General features: G+C 38.6%; 3 protein-coding genes across 5 annotated transcripts in view; 1 reads left to right on the plus strand and 2 right to left on the minus strand.

Annotated features, from left to right (window-relative positions):
• LOC144048747 (glucosamine-6-phosphate deaminase 2) overlaps positions 1-22,882 on the minus strand; it is a 267,445-nt gene that overhangs the window by 19,426 nt on the left and 225,137 nt on the right. The gene's annotated exons all lie outside the window — the stretch shown is intronic.
• cox8a (cytochrome c oxidase subunit 8A) overlaps positions 768-22,882 on the minus strand; it is a 26,687-nt gene continuing 4,572 nt past the window's right edge. The window contains exons 2-3 of one of the 3 annotated variants that reach the window (XR_013293318.1): positions 4,204-4,409; positions 768-1,069 (exon numbers count right to left, since the gene is read on the minus strand). Coding sequence is in view for 1 of the 3 variants with exons in the window: in XM_077560161.1 (XP_077416287.1) it covers positions 974-1,069; positions 3,277-3,393 (213 nt within the window). In the remaining 2 variants the exon portion in view is untranslated. The other 2 variants (XR_013293319.1, XM_077560161.1) reach the window with 2 other exon arrangements.
• The window catches only part of rrh (retinal pigment epithelium-derived rhodopsin homolog), a 32,462-nt gene continuing 17,194 nt past the window's right edge, over positions 7,615-22,882 (plus strand). Inside the window, exons 1-2 of the mRNA XM_077560147.1 lie at positions 7,615-7,741; positions 13,390-13,580. Of these exons, the coding sequence (XP_077416273.1) occupies positions 7,630-7,741; positions 13,390-13,580 (303 nt within the window). The 5' untranslated portion in view covers positions 7,615-7,629. The remainder of the gene's footprint in view (positions 7,742-13,389; positions 13,581-22,882) is intronic.

The raw sequence follows: 22,882 nt of genomic DNA on the forward strand, positions 1-22,882 counted from the left end.
AGAAACAGATACATATATACTTATTACCTAATAAAATAAGAGGCGCTAATCTTTCTTTTGGTAGAATGCATGTTTTTATCGCAATAGAACACAATATTCTGTGGGCCTTGCAAAATCAGTCAAAATCTAGTAAAACAGCCAGGGGCGAAGGAGGTTACTTCAGTGAAAATGGCTAAGATTCAATGAGTTAATCGCAGGGAACTATTTATTTAAATTTTCAGTTAACTTTATAAGAGATACTATTGTCTCTGGGAAACTTCTAAACCTTTTGTTTTTGTTTGACATGAAAACAAACAAATGTGAAGGTTTAAGAGTTCAGGTAATTTTAAATTTTGGGGGAAAAAAATATTGTATGAGCTATGGCTTTACTTGCTTAAGTTTCCATTTAACTGATAACCTTGGGAACTCGCTGAACATTTTGTTAGAAATTTAAAAAGGATGTCAATTGTGTAAATATAAAAGTAAATAAAAAAATTGTACATTTTCAAAAGTCTGAAAAAATGTTCAATAAACATGCTTTAAGACATTACAACAGAGTCAAGATTGGCATTTGTATTTTAATAAATTTTGATGCCAGTATTTTCACCGAAAATGAATATCGGCTTCAAATATTGGTTATCGGCCTCCTTGACTACAAACAATCAGCATCAGTATTGGCCCTGAAAAATTTATATCGGCCTATCTCTTGTGTACAGTAGATGCTGTGTACCAAATGAAAACATTTTAGTATCAACCCATGACAAATTATTCAACCAAGCAAAAACAAATTGGCTTTAAATTTTAATGTTGTACATACAATAACATATGCACAGAACTACAAGTATAATTGTTATTTTAATGGAGACATTTTTTATTTAGTCTTTAACTTGGCCAGACAAAAGAGTAACATCTGGCTGCTGACGAGGAAGATGGTGAAGGTTCCACCTGGAGACAGCAGACTAGGAGCACCAGGCAGGTTGCCAAAATGTCCAATTCACTCTCTCTTCTTGTAGTCCTCCAGGTGGGCCAGGATCCATCCAGATGGTCCCAAGATGACCAAGGAGAACAAACTCAATCCAAGCATAGTTTCCTGATGTCAAAAAGACGCCACTGTCAAACATAAGCCACACTCTGATTTACGTCACCATATAATGCAGACATTACTTGAATTACAAAGTGTGTAATTTCACTGCTTGGACGTACAGGAGTATAGAACTACCAAGGATATGCTGAACACAATAAAACAAGTGTTGTAACTGTCATTCTATGTCTGATTTTTGCTCCATTGCACATCACTTTGGATGCAAAGATGGTTGTAGTCTACTAGTGTAAATTAAAGTATCTGGGACGCATTTTAATATATTGTTATTAAACAATACAATTAGAGCTGTCAAAAGTGATCGATTAATCGACAAGTAATCGATTATCACATTAAGCGACAACTATTTTAATAAGCGTGTAATCGTTTGGAGACATTTTTTTTTAATTGTCCAAATCCTCTGATTTCAGCATATTAACAGTAATTGTTCACTGATTTCTGTAATCCTTCATGAAAGAAGACTTCTTTGTTTTAACAAAACAATACATTTGCAAACATCTGTTCTTAACTTTGCTGAACAATAACCAAACCGGTTAACATAGTACAACATCAATCCAAAGCTGCCCGTCCCCCTATGCATGCAGATCACGCACTGTGCGTAGGGTGCCATTCGCCAGTGAGGGTGGGGGGCACACTTCGCAATGTTGGATTACAACACCTGACGTAACGCAGGTGACTTGAGTTGCTCAAAATAGTCGTCCATTGCTGGAACTCTCCATGCAAGCCGGCGAGACTTCCTTGTTTGCCGAGACGCTCACTCGACCATTGAAAGGCAGTTTGCAACAGCGGAGCCCAACCCAAGACACGCTTAGGACCGCCCCCTCATTTGAATAACATTTTGTTTCATTGAAATTTAAATTGAAATTGAAATAAATCAATGTGTGAGCAGAGCATTTTTATTTATTGATTGATATTTAATTCTATTTATTTTTGTATTTCTAAACTTTGGAGTTTTTAACGTTAGGCGCCATGTTTTTAGCGAGGCTCGTAAACATCGCCACGCATGTTGTGTTACGCAGCATACGTGGTAAGGTCATCGTACCGAGTGTAAGCGACAATTTGGCAAACAAACAAGAATTAAAACACTGGGAACCGTTTTTCAATAACCACTTTTCGATTCCCCCCCTACTCAACAAGCCAAAAAACAAAAACAATTAAAATCTTGGCGATCTGGTTCTGTGGGGGGATGAAAAATCTCGTGGCCTTCCAATCCCGCGAGATCTCCCCTATTGGTTTGTATGTTAGCCACAGACAAAAACAATACAGTATGCCATGGAAATGAAGTACTGCATTGTTGAAATATAAGAAAGGCTCGGATGTTCAGAACTATCAATACTGTCTCATGAAGTGGTGAGTAGAACGCACACCTTAAAAGTTCATAGTTCCAAATACCACTCTGTACATTTTTATATTAATTATTTTTCAATATGTTTACAATTTCTTGCAGCCAGTCGGGAGTTGTAATATATAAATGAGCAGTTTTATTTTATTTGTTTATTGAAGAAATGAACAGTTATTCTGAGTAGGGCTGCTCAATTATGAAGAAAATATCAATCACGATTAATTTGGTAATAATTGAAATCACGATTAGGACAATCATTTGTTTATGGTACAAAACAAGAAAATGTTTAAACATGTACAAATGTTTACACAATACATTTCTTTGAAACACTATAATTATGCAAGTTCCTTTCGGACCAAGCAAAATGTTGATTATGTAATTGTGGCGTGTAATAATTGAAATTGGAATTTAATTTCGATTAATTGCACAGCCCTAATTCTGAGTGTTATTTTCGGTGGAGAACAAAATGAAAATTTGGTCAAGAGACAGAAATCGCTCAAAGTGCATGACTCACGGCAAATAACCGATTCCCAACAGTCTACAGCAGACGTATATATAGCCGTTCACGCCAGAAAGACAGTGTATATCGCGTAAATCGTGTATACTGTATATTGCTCCGACGATTAATCCTTTAGAGCAAAATAGCAGGAGAGTTGTCGGTCACGGCAAAATAACCCGCACAATTATAAAAACTTAATTTAGATAAATTCCGAACAACGTGGGCAACTCAAACCTTTGCCATACGGAAAATAACAGCGATACTTTCGTAGCAGATCGCGTTCATAAGACGCCAGTTGTGACCTCGTCAGACAAGGGCAGCATGCTAGCAAGGATGTCACACTAATAGTTAATTTACCTTTACGCCGATCTTTTCCTTGGCTGGTCGACTGTAGACATTTGCTCTTTGGCAAATGGTGTGTCCCCGCAATGCGGGTGCAGCACGGCAACCGATGGTTCGCAGAAGCCCATACATATTGTTTTGTCTTTAGTAATGACGAACACGACCTCTCTGATCCCGCAATGTAGCTGTTGGTTGTGGTTTTCACTAAATACTGAGGTCACTTCCCTTCTTTACCGCACCGAAACTCCAAATGACTTCTTCAGTGCCGCGCCGCCACCTACAGTCCGGGAGGACGATCAGAACACGTCCAGATATTTAACTACTAGAGCAATCCTTGGCTGGTTGAAGACCTGCAGACGTAGCCGCCATCTTGAACCGGGAGTCCCCCGCCATATCTTCGAATTGTTTGACTCTAATAAATCATAACTCGTCCAATTATTTACCGATTTTGACACGAATTAGTTTGCTAGAAACACGAGACATGTAGTTATGATACCAGACACGTGAATTGTATAATCGGGTATTCATAACTTTCATTACTTTAATATTTAAAGTCGGCTGACCCTTGCACTTAGCACAGGGACTCGTGCTGCATTCGAAGATGGTTAGAATTCGGAAATATCCAAGTTGGTTTTTCCCAATTCCGTCCTGAAAGCTTGAGGCGAAAGTAAACAACCAAAATGGCGGATAGTGCTAAATTGTTTATTTTGGTCCTCAAAACTCATTTTGACCTCCAGCAAACTTGCCTTCTAGCAATTTTGCTTCATTAATTGTTTTTATCTTATTTCATAAGCATTCCATGCAGTTCAGTAGTTCATCGTATAATTTCTTGCATGGAGATAGCGACATACTGTCACGTACGTTGTGTTATGTGAACCTATGTTGAATATTTATGAATGAAGAAAGCTATCTAGTTTTATAATCGAGTAAATTGTGTTTTACCATTCACGATCTGTGTTCCCAAAGGGGTCTTCATTGTAGAGCGACGCAAGTGGGATTTCCGAGTTCAAGGCAGCGTGGCGTTCCCATACACACTTCCTGGTTTGAACTCGGAAAAATCTGACTTCCGACCATCCTCGAATGCAGCATCAGCTTCAAGGTCTGTAGTTGTGTTTTCCGTTTATAGTGCTTCTTCAGGGGGAGCATATCTAAGGGATACAAATAGCCGTTTATCAATCTGCGTTCTTGTCTTAATTGTCATAAATTAAATCAATATTTTTTCTCTTTTTTTTTTTACATAGGGTAGCTTTAATTAATCAATTAGCCCCAAAATATCTTTACAATAGGCTTTTTATTTGACAATTTATAACTGAAACATCTTTTACTGGTAGTTAGTAGATTAACACTATAGCTGTTCACAATGGGTACTCCTGCAAGCCTCTGGCTAATTGTTTTCAGACTGGATTTGGGTCCAAATTTCCCACCCTCTCTCTGGAGATGTGACGTCATGTGTACATTGTGCACATGAAAAAGGGTGTTTCAGTTTCATTTTTCGGCCACGAGGGGCAATAGGGATTTAAAATTAAATTTTCTGCATTCATGCTTTATGGGTAAGACAATTATCTTAACAATAATATATAGTATTGAAGGGAAAAAAACATGGTTTGATATGTCCTCACAAAACCTCTTATATAAGTATATGTTGTTGTCCTGAGCTGTTGTACAAATCCAGGTGCCCAACAATTTGTAAATAAAGGGCGGGATGAGCCTGGGAACTCTTCCTTGTTTATACTACAGTTTTCCCTGCTTTGCAAAACATGCTTTCGAAAGTGTCTGAGAAAGGGCTTGGCTAGCCCGGTTTCCCACGCTAACGAATAAAAAAACGGAGCGGCACACGGTGCGGACAGAGTCAGCTGCGGAACACGTACGATTGCCCAGCCGTTTTGCAGCTCGTTCTACCCGGACCGTAGGCTCTCCGGTCTAGTGTCAAGGTAAGCGCTGATGATCATCATGTTATGCTGCTTAACGTTGTAGTGTATTGATTGCTGTTTGCGGGGAATAAAAGGTACAATAATTCTAGCAAAGCAAGTTGTGATTATTGCTGTTTGCGGGGAATGAAAGGTATAATCATTTTAGCACAGCGCAGGTGTTGATTACTGTTTGCGGGGGATAAAACGTACGATTATCCTAGCACAGTATAAATGTTGATTGCTGTTTGCGGGGAATAAAAGACACAGTTATTCTAGCAAAGCATATCAAGTCTCTGTGTATTCATTGTTGCCGCCAACCACTCACGATCCTGCATAAAAATATAAAGGTGAAGTAGTGTTTTCCACAAAACAAGTATAAACACAGCATTGATATTAATATTGCATTGGTGGAATATGAATAAAGCAGCAAAATCCAGCCGTCTTTATCCATCTAAAGGGGCCGGGCATTTTGCCACTTGTTGGTAACTGAAAATGACATCACAGTTGCTCTGGGCTCAGGTAACAACCAATCAGAAGTCAGCTTGCGAAGATCACGTGACCAAATTCAGAAATCAGTGCCAGACTGGGACACATTTTTTAAGCCCTGGAGTTTCAGGGCTCAGACCAGCCCACTTTAGTTCACGTTTTAATGTGACTGTAATGACAAGTTTGCTCCATATGATTTATTTGGTTATTACTAACATATCTATGAGATTCATTTAAAAAAAAAAAATCCAGTTTAATACATTTTGTAGTAACTTTATTTGTACGTATGTTGCCATTAGTCAGGTGTCTATCCAATTGTTTAGAATTTTTTAAGCTAATTTACTGGAAATGCGCAAAACGGATATGCGACTTATGCCCGTTTCCATCTGTTCTTCTTTTGCGAATATTGAGAGGGGACTCCACCGCTGTAGGTGGTGGTATATACCATAGAGATGGGGGTCCACCTGTAATTTAAAAGAAGAAGAAGAAGACCAGGAAACGACTGCGCCGTGTGATGACGTCGTATGAGTTTGCTTTTGTAATTCTTGATAAACCGTAGCTTTTCTTTGCTGTTTTCCATCTAAAATTGCATTAATATTTGCTTCTTTAATTAATTAAAAAAAGATTCTGTTTCGTCGTCCCCCCAAACATACCCTACTTTATCATCCGACATTGCTACAAACGTACGTGTGACGTAATATCCGGTCAAAATGTGCGACATGTATCCGGTCTCGTCAGCATTTATTCACAAAACCTGTTTCCATAGCCACAATTCGCATTTTCCTTTGTTTGATATGCTTCAAAATCCACCCCATCCAAGCGCAAAAACATTTTTGCGAATTTTGGGCCCTTTTTCAAATTTCTAGCGTTTCTATTCAGTTTTTATTTTTGCATTTCTTGAAAATTAGAATAAAAATGGGTTGATGGAAACCCACCTAGTGTGACTAATGTTAAAATCCTTGAGCAAGATACTGAACCCCGAGTTGCACTTGATGCTGTTTCATCAGTAGTCAAAATGTAAAGTGCTTTGAAGGCCTTGTAAGGAGGAAAAATGCGATATAAGTGAAGTACCATTTACCAGAGTAAAGTGTATTTTGACTTACATTTTTAACACTGACACTAGTGCAACAGAGTTAAGTGTAGTTTGGCAGAATTAAAGAGCACAAACTCACATGCACGCACACACACACACGTGATATAAACCCGCACATACACACTTGTCTTTGTATAATCGTGGGGACCTACCCCAATTTCTTACCCCCCCCCCCCCCCAATTTCTTACCCTAACCTCAACCATAACCCAATTCAAACCTAAACTCTAAAACCAAGGCTTGACCCTCAAAAAGAGGTCTGAACTTGTGGGGACCACCAAAATGTCCCCACAATTTCAAGTCGGTCCCCACAATAGGAGTTAAACCTAGAAAAACACGCATGTATGGGCCCCCACAATGTAGCAAAGACAAAAGCACACACACATACTCGCACAAACGACTCGGGAAGACTGCCAAATGAATAATACTGAGCTCTCAAAAGAAGGGGGGAAAAGAAAAAGAAAAACGTAACCTCTTGGAATCCCTGTTTACTGGTTTTAAAAACATTTAAAAACACCTGCTGTGGTCTGTCCATTAGAACGTCCTTATATATAAGATAAAAGTTGGGTGGATCTGAATCAATTGTATATCCTTGTGTTGTAGTACACTGTATGTATACTTTAAAAAGAGTGTTTTGCATTTATTTCGTAATGGCAAAGTTCATGACTAAGGCCTCGTTTGCAAGAAAATTCCACGTGAGCTGTAATCGTCTCAAGCAGAACCCTGCTGCCCATGTTACACACAGACTGCTTCCCGTTACTTGGCAACAAAAGGAACAGTGGTATGTAATAATCCTCTCTGCCTCATCCTTGTACATGGACCTCCCACCTATTGCAATACTGTTGTTACTTGCCTTTACTTTTTGAGTGACATTTGCTAGAATGGGAATTGACACTGAATTCAACGTTTCAAGTGACAATATACCTTATGGAGGAAAAAGTTCTTTTTCTCAACTTGAACACAACTTAGTGGCTGCATATCTTATAACAGCAGGTAAGCAAGAACAAACTGTTTACTTTAGAAATTGGCTGAGTACTTTTGTAAGGAAGCGTATTGCATTCACTTTTATGGGGGGTGGGCGGGGGTAGCTCTGTTTTTTGTGTGTATTTTAAAAAAAAAGTTCTGTTTTTCTGAATACTTTTTTCTGTTTTACATTTTTTTTAAATCAGAAAAACAGGGAAAAGTATTCAGAAAAACAGGAGAAAAAATTTCTCAGAAGAACGGGGGGGGGGGGGGTCGTGATTTATTCCAAAAACAGAAAAATATTGCTCAGAAAAACAGAAGCTGGTGCTGTGTTTTTCTGAGTATTTTTTTTTTACCTTTGAACTCCAAGTGACTTGCTGCAGAAACGTTAAGACTTTCCTGCATACCTTTAACGTACCTTCAACTATATCACTTGGAGCTCAGAGGTTAAAAATAAATAAATAAATAAAATACCCAGAAAAACAGAAAATGGTGCTCTGTTTTTCGGAATCATTTTTTTCAGTTTTTAAAAAAATATTTTTCCCCCGTTTTTCTGAATATTTTTTTTACTAAGTGATTTCCTCCGTTTTTATGAATATTTTTATAACAGAAAAAAATAGGTAGAAAAACAGAAAAAATATGTTTAGAAAAACTGAAAATTAAATACAAAAAATACACACGACAAAACCAAAACTCCCCAGAAAAATAGTTTTAAGTGAATGCATTACGCTTCCGTACTTTTTGTGTAATTTGGGTAATGTATATTCTTCATACTGTTAGTAAATTTTATATAAATGTAAATAATAATAATAATATAATAACAACAATAATAATAATAATAAATTTAAATATTTATTTTATATTTTAATAATTTTTTGTTCAGTGATAATACTGTGATTCATTTTTGAATAATAATTAGATTTGAGCAAAACTTGTCAATTCAGCTATTCTTTTTTCACTCACGTTTGAGATTTTTGTTTTACAACACTGAGGTTGTCGGTTTCATCCCAGGCCATTGTGACAGTGTCAAAGTATCCTTGAGCAAGATACTTAAGCCCCACTTGCTCCTGATGCTGCGTCATCAGTAGGTGAATGCGTAGTCAAAATGTAAAGTACTTTGAGGGCCTTGAAGATGGAGAAGTGCTATATTCAGTAAATGAAGTACCATTTGCCAAGTAAAGGAAAATATGTTCAATAATACTACAGTACTACAGTTAGTTGAATATATACATTTAAAATGATAATTCCATGGTGATTTGTCTCCTGAATTCCCATAACAGAATTCCACTGACACCATTTTCTGATATAGCAACGTGTAATTGAATGTTACCTGTTTACGTTCGCTTAAAAATAATGGAATACACAAAATTGGCGGTACACCTCGGTTAACGAAAAACGTTTTTTTTTAAATAAATAAACAAAAAAATATTTTTTAAAAACCCACACTGATAAACACTGAATATACCATGCAATGTCTTATTTCGCTGAGCTGATCAATGACATCAATGATTGATCAGGCAAATTAGGACATTATAGCAAATCACCTATTTTGCATGACAGTGCAAAATATCGGCCGATCATGATCCAGGCGAATAGATTGGTGTAAAGTCCACTAATAATAGAGATAATTAATTGAAAAATTATGACACCCTTAATTTTTGTTCAAAATGTCTATTTTGTTTTTTTCTCTAGCTTTTACATTTTTTGACCAAATCAAACAGTTCCAATTTTAAACTTTTCAACTCATCTGTACTGCAATTTTTTTCAAAATAAATTCCAATAATTATTTTTTCTCCTCTAATGTCTAAATTTTTTAAATTGATTAAACCATTCCAATTTTAAACTGTTCAGTTTATCACTACCGCAATTATTTTCTTCAAAATTTCCTAATAAAAGCAAAAAACAAAAAATCCTATATTTTTCGCATTTTTGGGGTGCTGATTCAAACTATTCCAACTTAATCTATGGAGTTAATACATACCGCAATTATTTTTCAAAATTACAAAATAAACAACCCAATCCAATTTAAAACGATTCAGCTTATCCCTCTTGCACCCCCCCCATTTTTTTTAAATAAAAGCAAAAGATTAAGATTTTTTTCTCCTCTAATCTAAACATTTTTGTGCTGATTCATACCATTACAGCGTCAAACTGTTAAGCTTTTTCCTACCGCATTTATTTTTCTAAATTTCTAAATAAAACACCAAAATTATTAGTTTTTGCTCTTCTAATTCATAATTCTTTTTTTGGACTGATTCAAACTGTTCCGGGATATTTGACTCAAACCATTTTCAGCAGTAAAAAGTTAATATTTTGTCCAGGATTAATTTGATAACTTCATTCTTTTTCATGTACAATTAATACCTTTAAAAACAAAAAATTCCACTTCTTGTCAACGGAAGATGACATCACCTGTCAAATTTTTTTTTAAATATATATATTTTTTTTTTAAAGGATCTTTGTGCAGTTTGTCACTTTTTTTTACTCGCGACTGCCACATCTGGCTCAAAGCGTTACTGCAGTGTCAGGCTCGTTCATGGTGTGCATGCAAGCATGTGCACGATCTTAAAGCGTCAGTCACAGTTGACAAACAAAGACACGACTTCAAATGAGGTAAGAAAAACTCTGCCCCTCCCCAAAGAATCTGTGGAGTGTGCGGGTCCACACTCTACTTTAAAGGGAAGATAAAAGCTGTAAAATAGTCAGGGCTCTACGTACTCATCTGGGCATTGGTGGCGCATGCTTGATGTAGAAAAAGCTTTAATATTACCTTTTTAAACTGCACAATGCACCTTTAATACTTCTTATTTTTATTCAACAAACAACATACATCAAACAATGCACAAACAAAACCAAGCAGTCAATTTACAATTCAAACATATTTACAACTTTGTCAGAGAGGCAATCATGAAGCCATTATTGGTTGTTACCTTTTTCCTCAGCACACAGCTACAGTCGACAGCAAGTGGCAAACTTAGTTTTTAAAGGTATTAATTGTTCATAAAAAATAATGGAGTTATCACATTAATTACAGACAAAATATTATCTTCTTACTCTTAAAAATGTCTCAATGAGTCAAGTATCCATTTAAACTGTTCATCTTATCCCTCCCACAAATTATTCCAACATTTACATATTCCAAAAATTCACGCCTCGACTGTTCTTCCAATTCCAAACATTACCAGTGTTCCCATAATATATATATTTTTTTTTACCCAATGTGACATTCAACAATCTGCTCCCATTCAAAATTCAAAATGTTCAGCTTGTTCACTTCACTTTGTAATACATTTTCAACATTGCCAGTATTTCCGCACAGCAAAAATTCCACATTCACCAACATATTGCTCATTTTTCTCCAATAAAATTACCAACCTGTGTTCCTTCAACATTATTTGCTTCTCCTTTTCACTTTTCTCGAGTAATTCTCACCATTCCAGTTTCAACATGTCATTAACACACACACGCTAGACAATGTGATATATTACACTTGCACAAAAAAATTCCACAAATCACACAATTCTATGTTTTTCAACCAAACATTCCCCATTAATTTCCATTGAGACTTCGGGAACAATTAGTTCCCATACTAAATTCAAAATGCTCATTCAGTTCACCTCTGGAACGATTTTCAACATTTCCACAAACGCCCCCCCTCCTCCCAAAAAAAATCACCTTTTTTTCATTTCTCAGCCAATTCTCAACATTCCCACTTCCTCACAATCTTTGACAGAAGAGTAAACAAGTGGTATCAAACATCCCTAAATGTGACAAGGCTGGGATTAAACTTTTTTTTTTTTCTTTTACAATTGATCTGGTTTGTGATGGTACTAAATAGTCACTTTGCACGATGGACGTCTAATGCCTTACTGTTTGTTTCAAAAACAAAGGCTATAAAATGTTAAACTAAAGGCGCTCCAAAAGGGAGGATGTCTAATCTAAAAACAAAACAAAACAAAATCACTCCTAAACTAAAACTGTACTGTGGCTATACAAAGTACAAACAAAAGTTCACACAGAAGACAGGACAACAAGGCTGAGTACTATAACTGTGACTGGCTAGAGTGACTCTGACAAAAACACTTTGGCATAAGACAAGGGAGACGCCGACCATTTAACACATGAGGGAAATGGGAAACAGGTGGACACAATCAGGAATCAGGGTTGACACTGACACCACATGAGGAAGGGCAAGTGACCTGAAACGAAAGGAGAGTCAGAATATTCAAGATAAAACAGGAAATGACAAGACAGTAAAAGCCCAGCCGAGACAACCTCACTGCGGTGTGACAGAGACCGCCTCTTTCATATGGTATGTATAATTATTTCAGACGTAATCTTGCTTTTCTATTTTTGCAGATGAACTGTCTAAATACCTTATTTAAGTTATCAAAAAAGGAAGATGGTGAAGGTAAAAGAAGTGTCTGAAAATAATACAGAAATTTTGGTAAAATTGTAATTTTTATGATATTCACTCTCCCTATCATGGAAATAGGTAAATTAGAACATCGATTCAGCAATTCTGTGACCTCTTCTACCATGGGGTTATAGTTTGCAGGAACTATTTTGTTTATATCAGGAGTAATTTTAACTCTTAAATATTATATATATATAAAATATTAATAATTAATAAATATATACATTGTGAAATTAGTGTTCAAAGTTAAATTCCGTCTGTCTTGTTCATTCAAAAACATATGCACTGATTTTGTACTATTCATTTTATAACCTGAGAATTCACCAAATTCCTCAATAACATTCATCAAATTAGGAAGGGTGTTGTTAAGATCAGTCAAAAACAAAATTATATCATCTGCAAACAGTGAAATAAGATGTTTTTCTGCTCCAATATTGACACCAGAAATTACTTCTTGGGTTCTAACCATCACTGCCAATGGTTCCAAAGCTAGTGTAAACAGCAATGGTGACAGGGGACATCCCTGCCTAGTTGAACGTTGTTAGGCAAAGGGTTCCGAAATATTATTATTGGTGAGAATTTGTGCAGGATTCGTGTACAACAATGTAATCCACTGAACAATATTTTCTCCTAATCCATACTTTAGAAGGAATTTCAAAAGATAAATTCATTCTATTCTGTCAAAGGCTTGACATGCATCCACTGCCAGCATTGCCGTATTTTTTGTGTTGTCTCTCTCATATAATATGTTTAAGACTCGTCTGATATTGTGAGAACCTTGTCTTCATTTAATAAAGCCTTGCTGGTCATCACCTAACAAACTCGGCATATATTTTTTTAGCCTTTTCGCAAGGGCCTTACATAATATTTTTATGTCACATCCCGAAAGACTAATACCCCTGTACGAAGAGCACTCAGTTGGTGGTTTATTGGGCTTCAGAATAAGAGTAATTGCAGCTAATCTTGATGTCTCAGCGAGGATCCCCATCTCAAACGATTCATTAAACATTTCCAACAATGGTTGTATCAATTTTTGTTTAAACTTTTTATAGAACTCGACTGAAATTCCGTTAATTCCTGGTGACTTGCCACTATTCACACTATCTTATAGCTTCTGATATTTTGTTGATTGTGAGTGGACTGTCAAGTCTTCTTTTGTTTTCCTCTGATAATGTTCGAAACTATATCTATTAAAAAAATGCATTTGACATTTCTTCATTCCTAACTGTGTGCTTTTTGTTTCTCACCCTTTCCTCTGCAGGTATCATCAGTCTATTGAGCAACATTGTCGTTCTTCTAATGTTTGTAAAGTTTAAGGAGCTTCGCACTGCTACCAATTTTATTATCATCAACTTGGCCTTTACTGACATTGGGGTGGCAGGCATTGGTTACCCAATGTCTGCTGCTTCCGACATCCACGGAAGTTGGAAATTTGGCTACATTGGTTGTCAGGTGGGTGGCATATATGAACTTTCAAGAGGACATATTGTAGATGCTGAACGTGTGAGTTCTGCGACCTTCCATGAAATCCATTATTTGTTTAATGGTGTCCACTGTACCATTTAGTCATTTCTCAAACCTCGTGAGATGAATATTATTGAGAAAGTTTTAGCAAGCATTGTATAATTATTATTGTGTTATTTTACAAGTTGTCTAGCAGAGGTGGCAAATCCAGGTCCAGAAAGTAAAAACCCTGCCACAGTTTGGCTTTAGCCATTGATGCTAGCTAGCTAGCTAGCTCCCTAGCAGGTAAACGAGCATGTCAAGGCATGATCTGTGACGCACATGCGCAGAAGATCGTCCATCTTGAATCGGTAACTATGGCAACCACATGGGTCAAAACACGTTCACACACATAAAATGAAAAAGACATTGCAAAAGGTACAGGACAGGTGCACGTTTGTTTTTGTTTATTTTTTACATTTTAATCAAAGCAGTTCTGTACCCAAGCATATCTTGAACGAATAAAAAAGATTTTGCCACTTAGCCTACTGTAATTATAGTTTGTTTTTATTGTCTTTAGAAAAATGTTTGGCCATTATCATAGTGTAACACGTTGTTTGCAAATGTTAATTTTTTTATTTACTTGCAATTGACTTATATTTGTTTTGTGAATTATTACTTTTGTAAGGCCCCAGAACAGAGCCCTGAGGTAAGCTCATACAATTATCTACAAGTGAAGATTTCTCCTGAGCAACTTTCACGCAAGCCATTCTACTGCTTTCGGAGATGTTAAATGACGGCACTTTGGCTAAAGGCAAGAAGTGGTTAACTGTGGCTTTTTTAAGATCAAGGAATGCAGCCCCCACTACCTCACCCTTGTCCGATGATTTTTTGATGTTTTCAACAAAACAGCAGTTTGCTATTTCAGTTGAGTATCCAGTTCTAAAGCCAAACTGCTGAGGGTGGAGGAGATGTTTGTTTTCCAAATAATTAACGAGTTGTGCAGCTATACTGCCTTTTCAATTATTTTAGATAGTACAGGTAAAATTGATATCGGCTGGTAATTGCACATGTATTCCTAGCCCCCCGATTTAAGAATTTGTATGATTACTGCTTTCTTCCAGTCATTAGGAAACTTGCATTTTCTTATAGATAAATTGACAAGGTATGGCAATGGTTTTACTAACACTATATAGCAACGCTTAAGCAAACAACAATTCATTTTATAGATATCATTTGATTTGGAATTAGTCCGTTTTTTATGATCGGAGTGACTTCTAACTCATTTACGAAATTTAAGAAATCAGTAGAAGGCAGATGTGGTGATCTGCCTCCTGTTTCAATTTCCTCAAAATGTTTTGTTATTTCTTTCACAGACTGTATAATGTAAGTGTTACATTTATTTGCCATGGTGGCAGAATCATTAACACATTTGCCATTTATGGTAAGTTCCTTAATTGTTTTTGACTTTGTTGATTTATTGTCCAATTATTAAAGTGTTTCCATAAGTAATTACTGTTGCCTTTTGCATTACTTATGAGGTTAGTATAATACGAAGCTTCAGATTTCCTGTGTTCCTGTATTACTTTGTTTCTTAGACTTTTTAATGATTGATGATCATTAAAAGATTTGACTGAAGAGACTTGATCAGAGCCAAATCTCGCTTCTTCATGAGTTTTCTTATATCTTTATTAATCTAAGGCAAAGTATGTTCTTTTCCTTTACTCTTTATTTGAATTGTAAATTTGTCCGCTAGTGGTGTGATTACTGCATGCATTTCTTTGCAGCACCCCTCCACATCTTCAAGTGCCATAATTTGGTCCCAATTAAAACTTTTTAGTTTAGTTTACAGTCTAAATTTAGTTGAAAAGGGAACCAAAAAGTCTAAATTTGGTTGACAGGACATCCCTAAATTATTAATTAATCGTAGTTATTACAATCAAATAAAATATTCAAACCAATAAAATATTTAATCACAAAGTCATGACTGGATTTTCAATCAATAATTAGACATTTAAAAAAAAGTACATTTATTGTCAACATTACTATAAATAACAAATAAATCATTTTATAACTTTTCTAAAAAATTGGCATAAAAACTAAAGATGAACATATTTTACATATTTTTAAGAACATTATACAAACATTAAAACACTTAAAAATTGAAACTTCTGAAAATATAATTTAAGTAAATTTTTGTGTTAACGCAACACAAAACTGTTAGGGGACGGGTGCGCCTTTCTGGGATTTCCGGCAAACACAGCTGCCGCACCTCTACCGCATCTGGCAAACAGAAAGCAGATTGCCCTCAGCCTTAACAGGCGCATCTCAATTCAGCATGAAAAAGTTGGCTTGACGTTCCATGTTTGATATTCACTCCTACTGCCTACTATCTACAAATTACATTCTCCAGGGTGACATATCATCAAATCACCATAAAGGTTATATATATATATATATATATATATATATATATATATATATATATATATATATATATATATATATATAATTCTGACTGCTGTAGTAACTGACAATGATAAGCAACTATCTACTAAAGCTCCAATATTTATTTTGGTCAATTTGGGGACATTTAACTCTTTGACTGCCAGACGTTTTCAGAAACGGGATGTTGCCAGTGCCTGCCGATTTAAGCATTTTGACTGATCTTTCAAGGTCCACAGAAAATGTTGTGTTTGGACTATGGAAACACATACTACCAGATGAAAGATTGGACTCTCATCTCATCAGAAAAAGAGCTTTTTGTGAAACGATGTTATTTCATGCACTCTAGTGAATTGTACACTTCTTTTTGTCCATGAATGATGCCACAAACACCTAAATAGTGCTTTACTTCTGTAAAACGCTTTCACCAACAATGAAAAAGTGTTTTTAGTTTGCCAAAATACGTTTATTTCCATTCAACAGTGTGTAACAATTTGACAAAACAATTTCGCAAACTATTTACAAATGTATGCAACTGTGGTACTACTTACAATTATGTGGATGTTTCAAATAGAGTTTTTCTTTTTGTAACGCTCTCCTGCGTGCAAGGAGAGGGAGCAGGATTCGCACAACAGATTACTTTCACTTTCATTGTCCGTTTCGCGTGCAGACGTTACACTTTCTTGACGGCCTTTTTTTCCGGGGAATAAATAGCAAGTAGCAGACTGTACCCACTACTCCGATGAATATGCATTGGACTCGGGGCACTCTTCGTCGTCCGATTGAACGTCCGCCTGAGCGTGCTCGCTTGTGCTCCGCGTTTGCCGGTGTCAGCATCGCTAGCCCGTGAACCTTTATGACGTCGTCATACCCGCCGCGTCAACGCTTCCAACTTCGCCATCAAAATCGGAGTCCCCATCATCATCATCGATGATGATCATTGTCGTCATCAATGTGCTCTTTAGCGTTGAAAATTCCCAACTGTGAGCCGCTTGCAACATTGTCCGCTTCCTCCTCCATCTAGCTCCGCCTAACGTATTCTACTGCCGCGTCAATGCTTCCAACCACGGAGTCACCATCATCGTCATCATCGATGATGATCATCGTCGTCATCAATGTGCTCTTTATCGTTGGTGGATGCTTTTCGTCTTTGAAAAAAACGGCTCTAGCGTGAGCTGCTTGCAACCGCCATTATGGCTTCTTCAGCCATTGTCCCCACAACACTCTAGCCCCGCCTCACGTCTTCTGCTGACGCCCACCCGATCTTGTCAAAAGAGAGTCATCGCTGCCCTCTAGGGGCCAAAAATAGTCATTAAGCTCACTAGACCTGCTTGAAACTTTCAGGACAGCTTCGCAAGCCTTCCCTGCACCCGTTTCAAAAAAAAAATAAAAAAAATGGGTGGACGTCTTTTAACGTCTTTGGCGCTCCTCCGTAGGTTTTTGCAGAACGTCATTTAACGTCTTTGGCAGTAAAAGAGTTAAGGGACAAAAATGACCAGTGTTCCAAAATATTCACAACAAATAAACAAAAACACATTTTCTCATTCTGATTGCTGTAGTAGCATGCCATGGCAAGCAACAAACTACTACAGCGCCAATATTTATCATATCTCATTATGGACAAGAGAAAAGACCATAAATTATCAAAAATATTCACCAAAAATCAATAAAAACACATTTTGTCCTTCTGATTGCTGTAGTAGTTAGTTGCATACCAATGCTATCTACTACAGCTCCAATATTTATGATAGCTTTCATCATGGACAATTTGAGGACACTTAAGGGAGAAAAATGTTCAAAATATTCACCAAAAATCAACAAAAACACATTTTCTCATTTTGATTGCTGTAGTCAATAGCATTTGTATGCAACTAACTACTACAGCTCCAATATTTATCATATATTTCATTATGGACAATTTGAGGACATTTAACTCTGACTGCCAAAAACGTTAAATGACGTTTAGGAAAAACCTACGGAGGGCCGCCAAGGACGTTAAAAGACGTTCTCCAATTTTTTTTGGGGGGGGGGAAACGGGTGGAGGAAAGCCTTGCCCAGCTGTGGTGAAAGTTTCAAGCAGATCTAGTTAGCCTAATGACTATTTTTGGCCCCTAGATGGCAGCAATGATTCTCTTTTGACAAGATTGGGTAGGCGTCAGTAGAAGACGTGAGGCGGAGCTAGAGGGGACAATGGCTGGGGAAGGGAAGCGAACATGGCGACCGGTTGCAAGCAGCTCACGTTCGACCAGTTTTTTTCAAAGACAAAAAGCATCGACCAACGCTAAAGAGCACATTGATGACGACGATGATCATCATCGATGATGATGATGGTGACTCCGAGGTTGGAAGCGTTGACGCGGCAGTAGAAGACGTGAGGCGGAGCTAGATGGCTGGGGAAGCAAACAATGGCGACCGGTTGCAAGCAGCTCACACTTGGGAATTTTTTTCAAAGACGAAAGGCATCGACCAACGCTAAAGAGCACATTGATGACGACGATGATCATCATCGATGATGATGATGGTGACTCCGAGGTTGACGCCGAAGTTGGAAGCGCTGACGTGGCGGCTATGACGACGGCATAAAGGTTCACGGGCTAGCGATGCTAACACCGGAAAACGCGGAGCACAACCGAGCACGCTCAGGCGGACGCTCAGGCGGACGTTCAATCGGACGACGAAGAGTGCCCCGAGTCCAATGCATATTCATCGGAGGAGTGGGTACAGTCTGCTACTTGCTATTCCCCGGAAAAAAAGGCCGTCAAGAAAGTGTAACGTCTGCACGCGAAACAGACAATCGAAGTGAAACGTATCTGTTGTGCAAATCCTGCTCCGTCTCCTTGCACGCAGGGCAGTGTTACAAAAAGAAAAACTGTATTTGAAACATCCACATAATTGTAAATAGTACCACAGTTGCACACATTTGTAAATAGTTTGCGAAATTGTTTTGTCAAATTGTTACACTGTTGAATGGAAATAAACGTATTTTGCAATCTAAAAACACTTTTTCATTGTTGTTGGTGGTGTATTACAGAAGTAAAGCACTATTTAGGTGTTTGTGGCATCATTCATGGACAAAAAGAAGTGTAGAATTCACTAGAGTGCATGAAATAACATCGTTTCACAAAAAGCTCTTTTTCTCCGCTTTTTGTTTCAAAACAGAGCATTTCGGTGAAACTAACCATTTTCTATTGTTGATTACTGAAGAACGGAATAAGGTAGAAACAAACTTTTTTTTCTGATGAAAGATGAGAGTTCAATCTTTCATTTGGTAGTATGTGTGTTTCTATAGTCCAAACACAATATTTTCTGTGGACCTTGAAAGATCAGTCAAAATGCTTAAATCGGCTGGCACTGGCGACATCCCGTTTCTGAAAACGTCTGTCAGTCAAAGAGTTAAGGGACAAAAATGTTCCAAAATATTCACCAAAAATCAACAAAAACAAATTTTGTCATTTTGACTGCTGTAGTAGATAACAATAGTATGGAAATAACTACTCCAGCTCCAATATTTATCATATCTTTGGCTACTGACAATTTGAGGACATTTAAAGGACGAAGAGGACCAAAAATACATAAACACATTTTCTCCTTCTGGTTACTGTAGTAGCTAGGAATGGTCACCTGTTTTCTGGTTTTGGTTATTTGATGTTTGCAAGCTGAGCTTTTAGGCACTATGATGCATTTTCAGTCGACAGCAAGTGGCAAAATGGCCACCCCCTGAGATAAATAAAAACAGGTAGATTATGTTGCTTAACTCATATTGCATAAGCACAATGTTAAACTGATTACTGTCTTTCAGCTAGTGGAGCTGCATAGAACCAAAATTTGACTTGACTTCCCATTTGAAAGAACACGGAAAGAAGTATTCAAATAAATCAGTCATTAACTGTAATTACAGATAACAGTTATACAGTATTTTAATTTTAAACAGGAAATATTTCAAGACAAAGTTCAATGTACTTGGGCGAAGGGATTGGTTGAACTTGGCATGGAAACCTGTTACCATTCCTCACACCAATCAGAGAGATGGAACCAGCTGTGGAGTCTTTGTCAAAGAGGTAACAGACAAAGTAACGACGTTTTTTGTAACAAAAAAAAAAAGCATATCATGTCTGAGAAAACAAATGGCAGAGGAGATGCTAAATGCATCAGGTAATGTCCACACATACGATAGCACTTTCTAATTGATGTTGACAAAAAAAAAAAAAAAAGTTTTACTTAAAGCAGTCATTTATCAATTACATGTAATATCTATTCTCAAAAGTCTGTATGTTATTAACATGTTATTAACACTTTTTTTTCCGAGAATATAAAGACATCTGTTCTTACTGTGGACTGAAAGTTCCTCTTGGCTCCCAAGGCCAAAATACACATATTCTTTGAGTGAGTATCAGCTGTGAGTTACACTCGAGTGCATGGGAAATGTAGAATTTAAATTGAATTGAGAAATGCAGATGATGGTACCATGCGTGTTGTCTGGGAATGACAGATGACACTGTTCCATCAAAAGGCACAATAAGGCTATGTGACATTTGCATATAGATACATGTATTTACTGTATGTATATTTGTATAAATGATGTTCAGTAATTGTTAATATTTCTGAGATTGAGATCTGAAATTCTCTGGTCTTGTCGTCTTGTTATTTGGGTCCATACCACTAATAGTATCCTTGGAGCTGTAGTAGTAAGTTGCATACATTGCTATCTACTACAGCAATCAGAATGAGAAAATGTGTTTATGTTGATTTTTGGTTATTATTTTGGAACATTTTTGTCCCTTAAATGTTCTCAAATTGTCCATAATGAAAGATATGATAAATATTGGAGCTGTAGTAGTTCGTTGCATACCAATGCTATTGACTACAGCAATCAGAATGACAAAATGTGTTTTTGTTGATTTTTGGTGAATATTTTTGATAATTTATGGTCTTTTTAGTCCCTTGAATGTCCCCAACTTGTCCATAATGAGAGATATGATAAATATTGGAGCTGTAGTAGTTCGTTGCTTGCCATGGCAAGCTACTACAGCAATCAGAATGAGAAAATGTGTTTTTGGTGAATATTTTTTGTCCCTTAAATGTCCCCAAATTGTCCAAAATTAGAGATGATAAATATTGGAGCTGTAGTAGGTAGTTGCTTATTATTGCCAGTTACTACAACAGTCCCCTCCGTGAGTCATCACCTTATCGTGGTGGAGGGGTTTGCGTGTCCCAATGAGCCTGGGAGCTATGTTGTCCGGGGCTTCATGCCCCTGGTAGGGCCACCCAAGGCAAACAGGTCCTAGGTGAGGGACCAGACAAAGCATGGCTCAAACGACCCCAATGATGAGTACAAACATTGGATTTTCGTTTCCCTTGCCCGGACGCGGGTCACCGGGGCCCCCCTCTGGAGCTAGGCCTGGAGGTGGGGCTCGAAGGCGAGCGTCTGGTGGCCGGGCCTATACCCATGGGGACCGGCCGGGCACAGCCCGAAAAGGCAACGTGGGTCCCCCTTCCCATGGGCTCACCACCGGTGGAAGGGGCCAAAGGGGTCGGGTGCGCAGTGAGTTGGGTGGCAGCCAAAGGCGGGGGCCTTGGCGGTCTGACCCCCGGCTACTGAAGCTAGCTCTGGGGACATGGAATGTCACCTCTCTGACAGGGAAGGAGCTCGAACTGGTGTGCGAGGCTGAGAAGTTCCGACTAGATATAGTCGGACTCACCTCCACACACGGCTTGGGTTCTGGTACCAATCCTCTCGAGAGGGGCTGGACCCTCTTCCACTCTGGAGTTGCCCACGGTGAGAGGCGCAGAGCAGGTGTGGGCATACTCATTGCCCCCCAGCTAGCCGCCTGTACGTTGGGGTTTACCCCGGTGAATGAGAGGGTAGCCTCCCTCCGCCTTCGGGTGGGGGGACGGGTCATGACTGTTGTTTGTGCTTATGCACCGAACAGCAGTTCAGAGTACCCACCCTTTCTGGAGTCCTTGGAGGGTGTGCTGGAGAGCGCACCCCCTGGAGACTCCCTCGTTCTACTGGGGGACTTCAACGCTCACGTGGGTAATGACAGTGAGACCTGGAGGGGCGTGATTGGGAGGAATGGCCCCCCCGATCGAAACCCGAGTGGTGTTTTGTTACTGGACTTCTGTGCTCGCCACGGACTGTCCATAACGAACACCATGTTCAAGCACAAGAGTGTCCATATGTGCACCTGGCACCAGGACACCCTAGGCCGTAGTTCGATGATCGACTTTGTAGTCTTGTCATCGGACTTGCGGCCGTATGTGTTGGACACTCGGGTTAAGAGAGGGGCGGAGCTGTCAACTGATCACCACCTGGTGGTGTGTTGGCTCCGATGGCGGGGTAAGATGCCGGTCCGACCAGGCAGGCCCAAACGTACTGTGAGGGTCTGCTGGGAACGTCTGGCAGAATCCCCTGTCAGAAAGAGTTTCAACGCCCATCTCCGGCAGAGCTTCTCCATTGTCCCGGGGGAGGCGGGGGACATTGAGTCCGAGTGGACCATGTTCCGCGCTTCAATTGTTGAGGCGGCCGATCGGAGCTGTGGCCGTAAGGTGGTTGGTGCCTGTCGTGGCGGCAATCCTCGAACCCGCTGGTGGACACCAGCGGTAAGGGATGCCGTCAAGCTGAAGAAGGAGTCCTATCGGGCCTTTTTGGCCTGTGGGACTCCGGAGGCTGCTGACGGGTACCGGCTGGCCAAGCGGAATGCGGCTTTGGCGGTCGCTGAGGCAAAAACTCGGGCATGGGAGGAGTTCGGTGAGGCCATGGAAAACGACTTCCGGACGGCTTCGAGGAAATTCTGGTCCACCATCCGGCGTCTCAGGAGAGGAAAGCAGTGCACCGTTAACACTGTGTATAGTGGAGACGGAGTGCT

This window comes from Vanacampus margaritifer, chromosome 1 (assembly GCF_051991255.1).
Source record: "Vanacampus margaritifer isolate UIUO_Vmar chromosome 1, RoL_Vmar_1.0, whole genome shotgun sequence".
Taxonomy (NCBI): Eukaryota; Metazoa; Chordata; class Actinopteri; order Syngnathiformes; family Syngnathidae; genus Vanacampus; species Vanacampus margaritifer.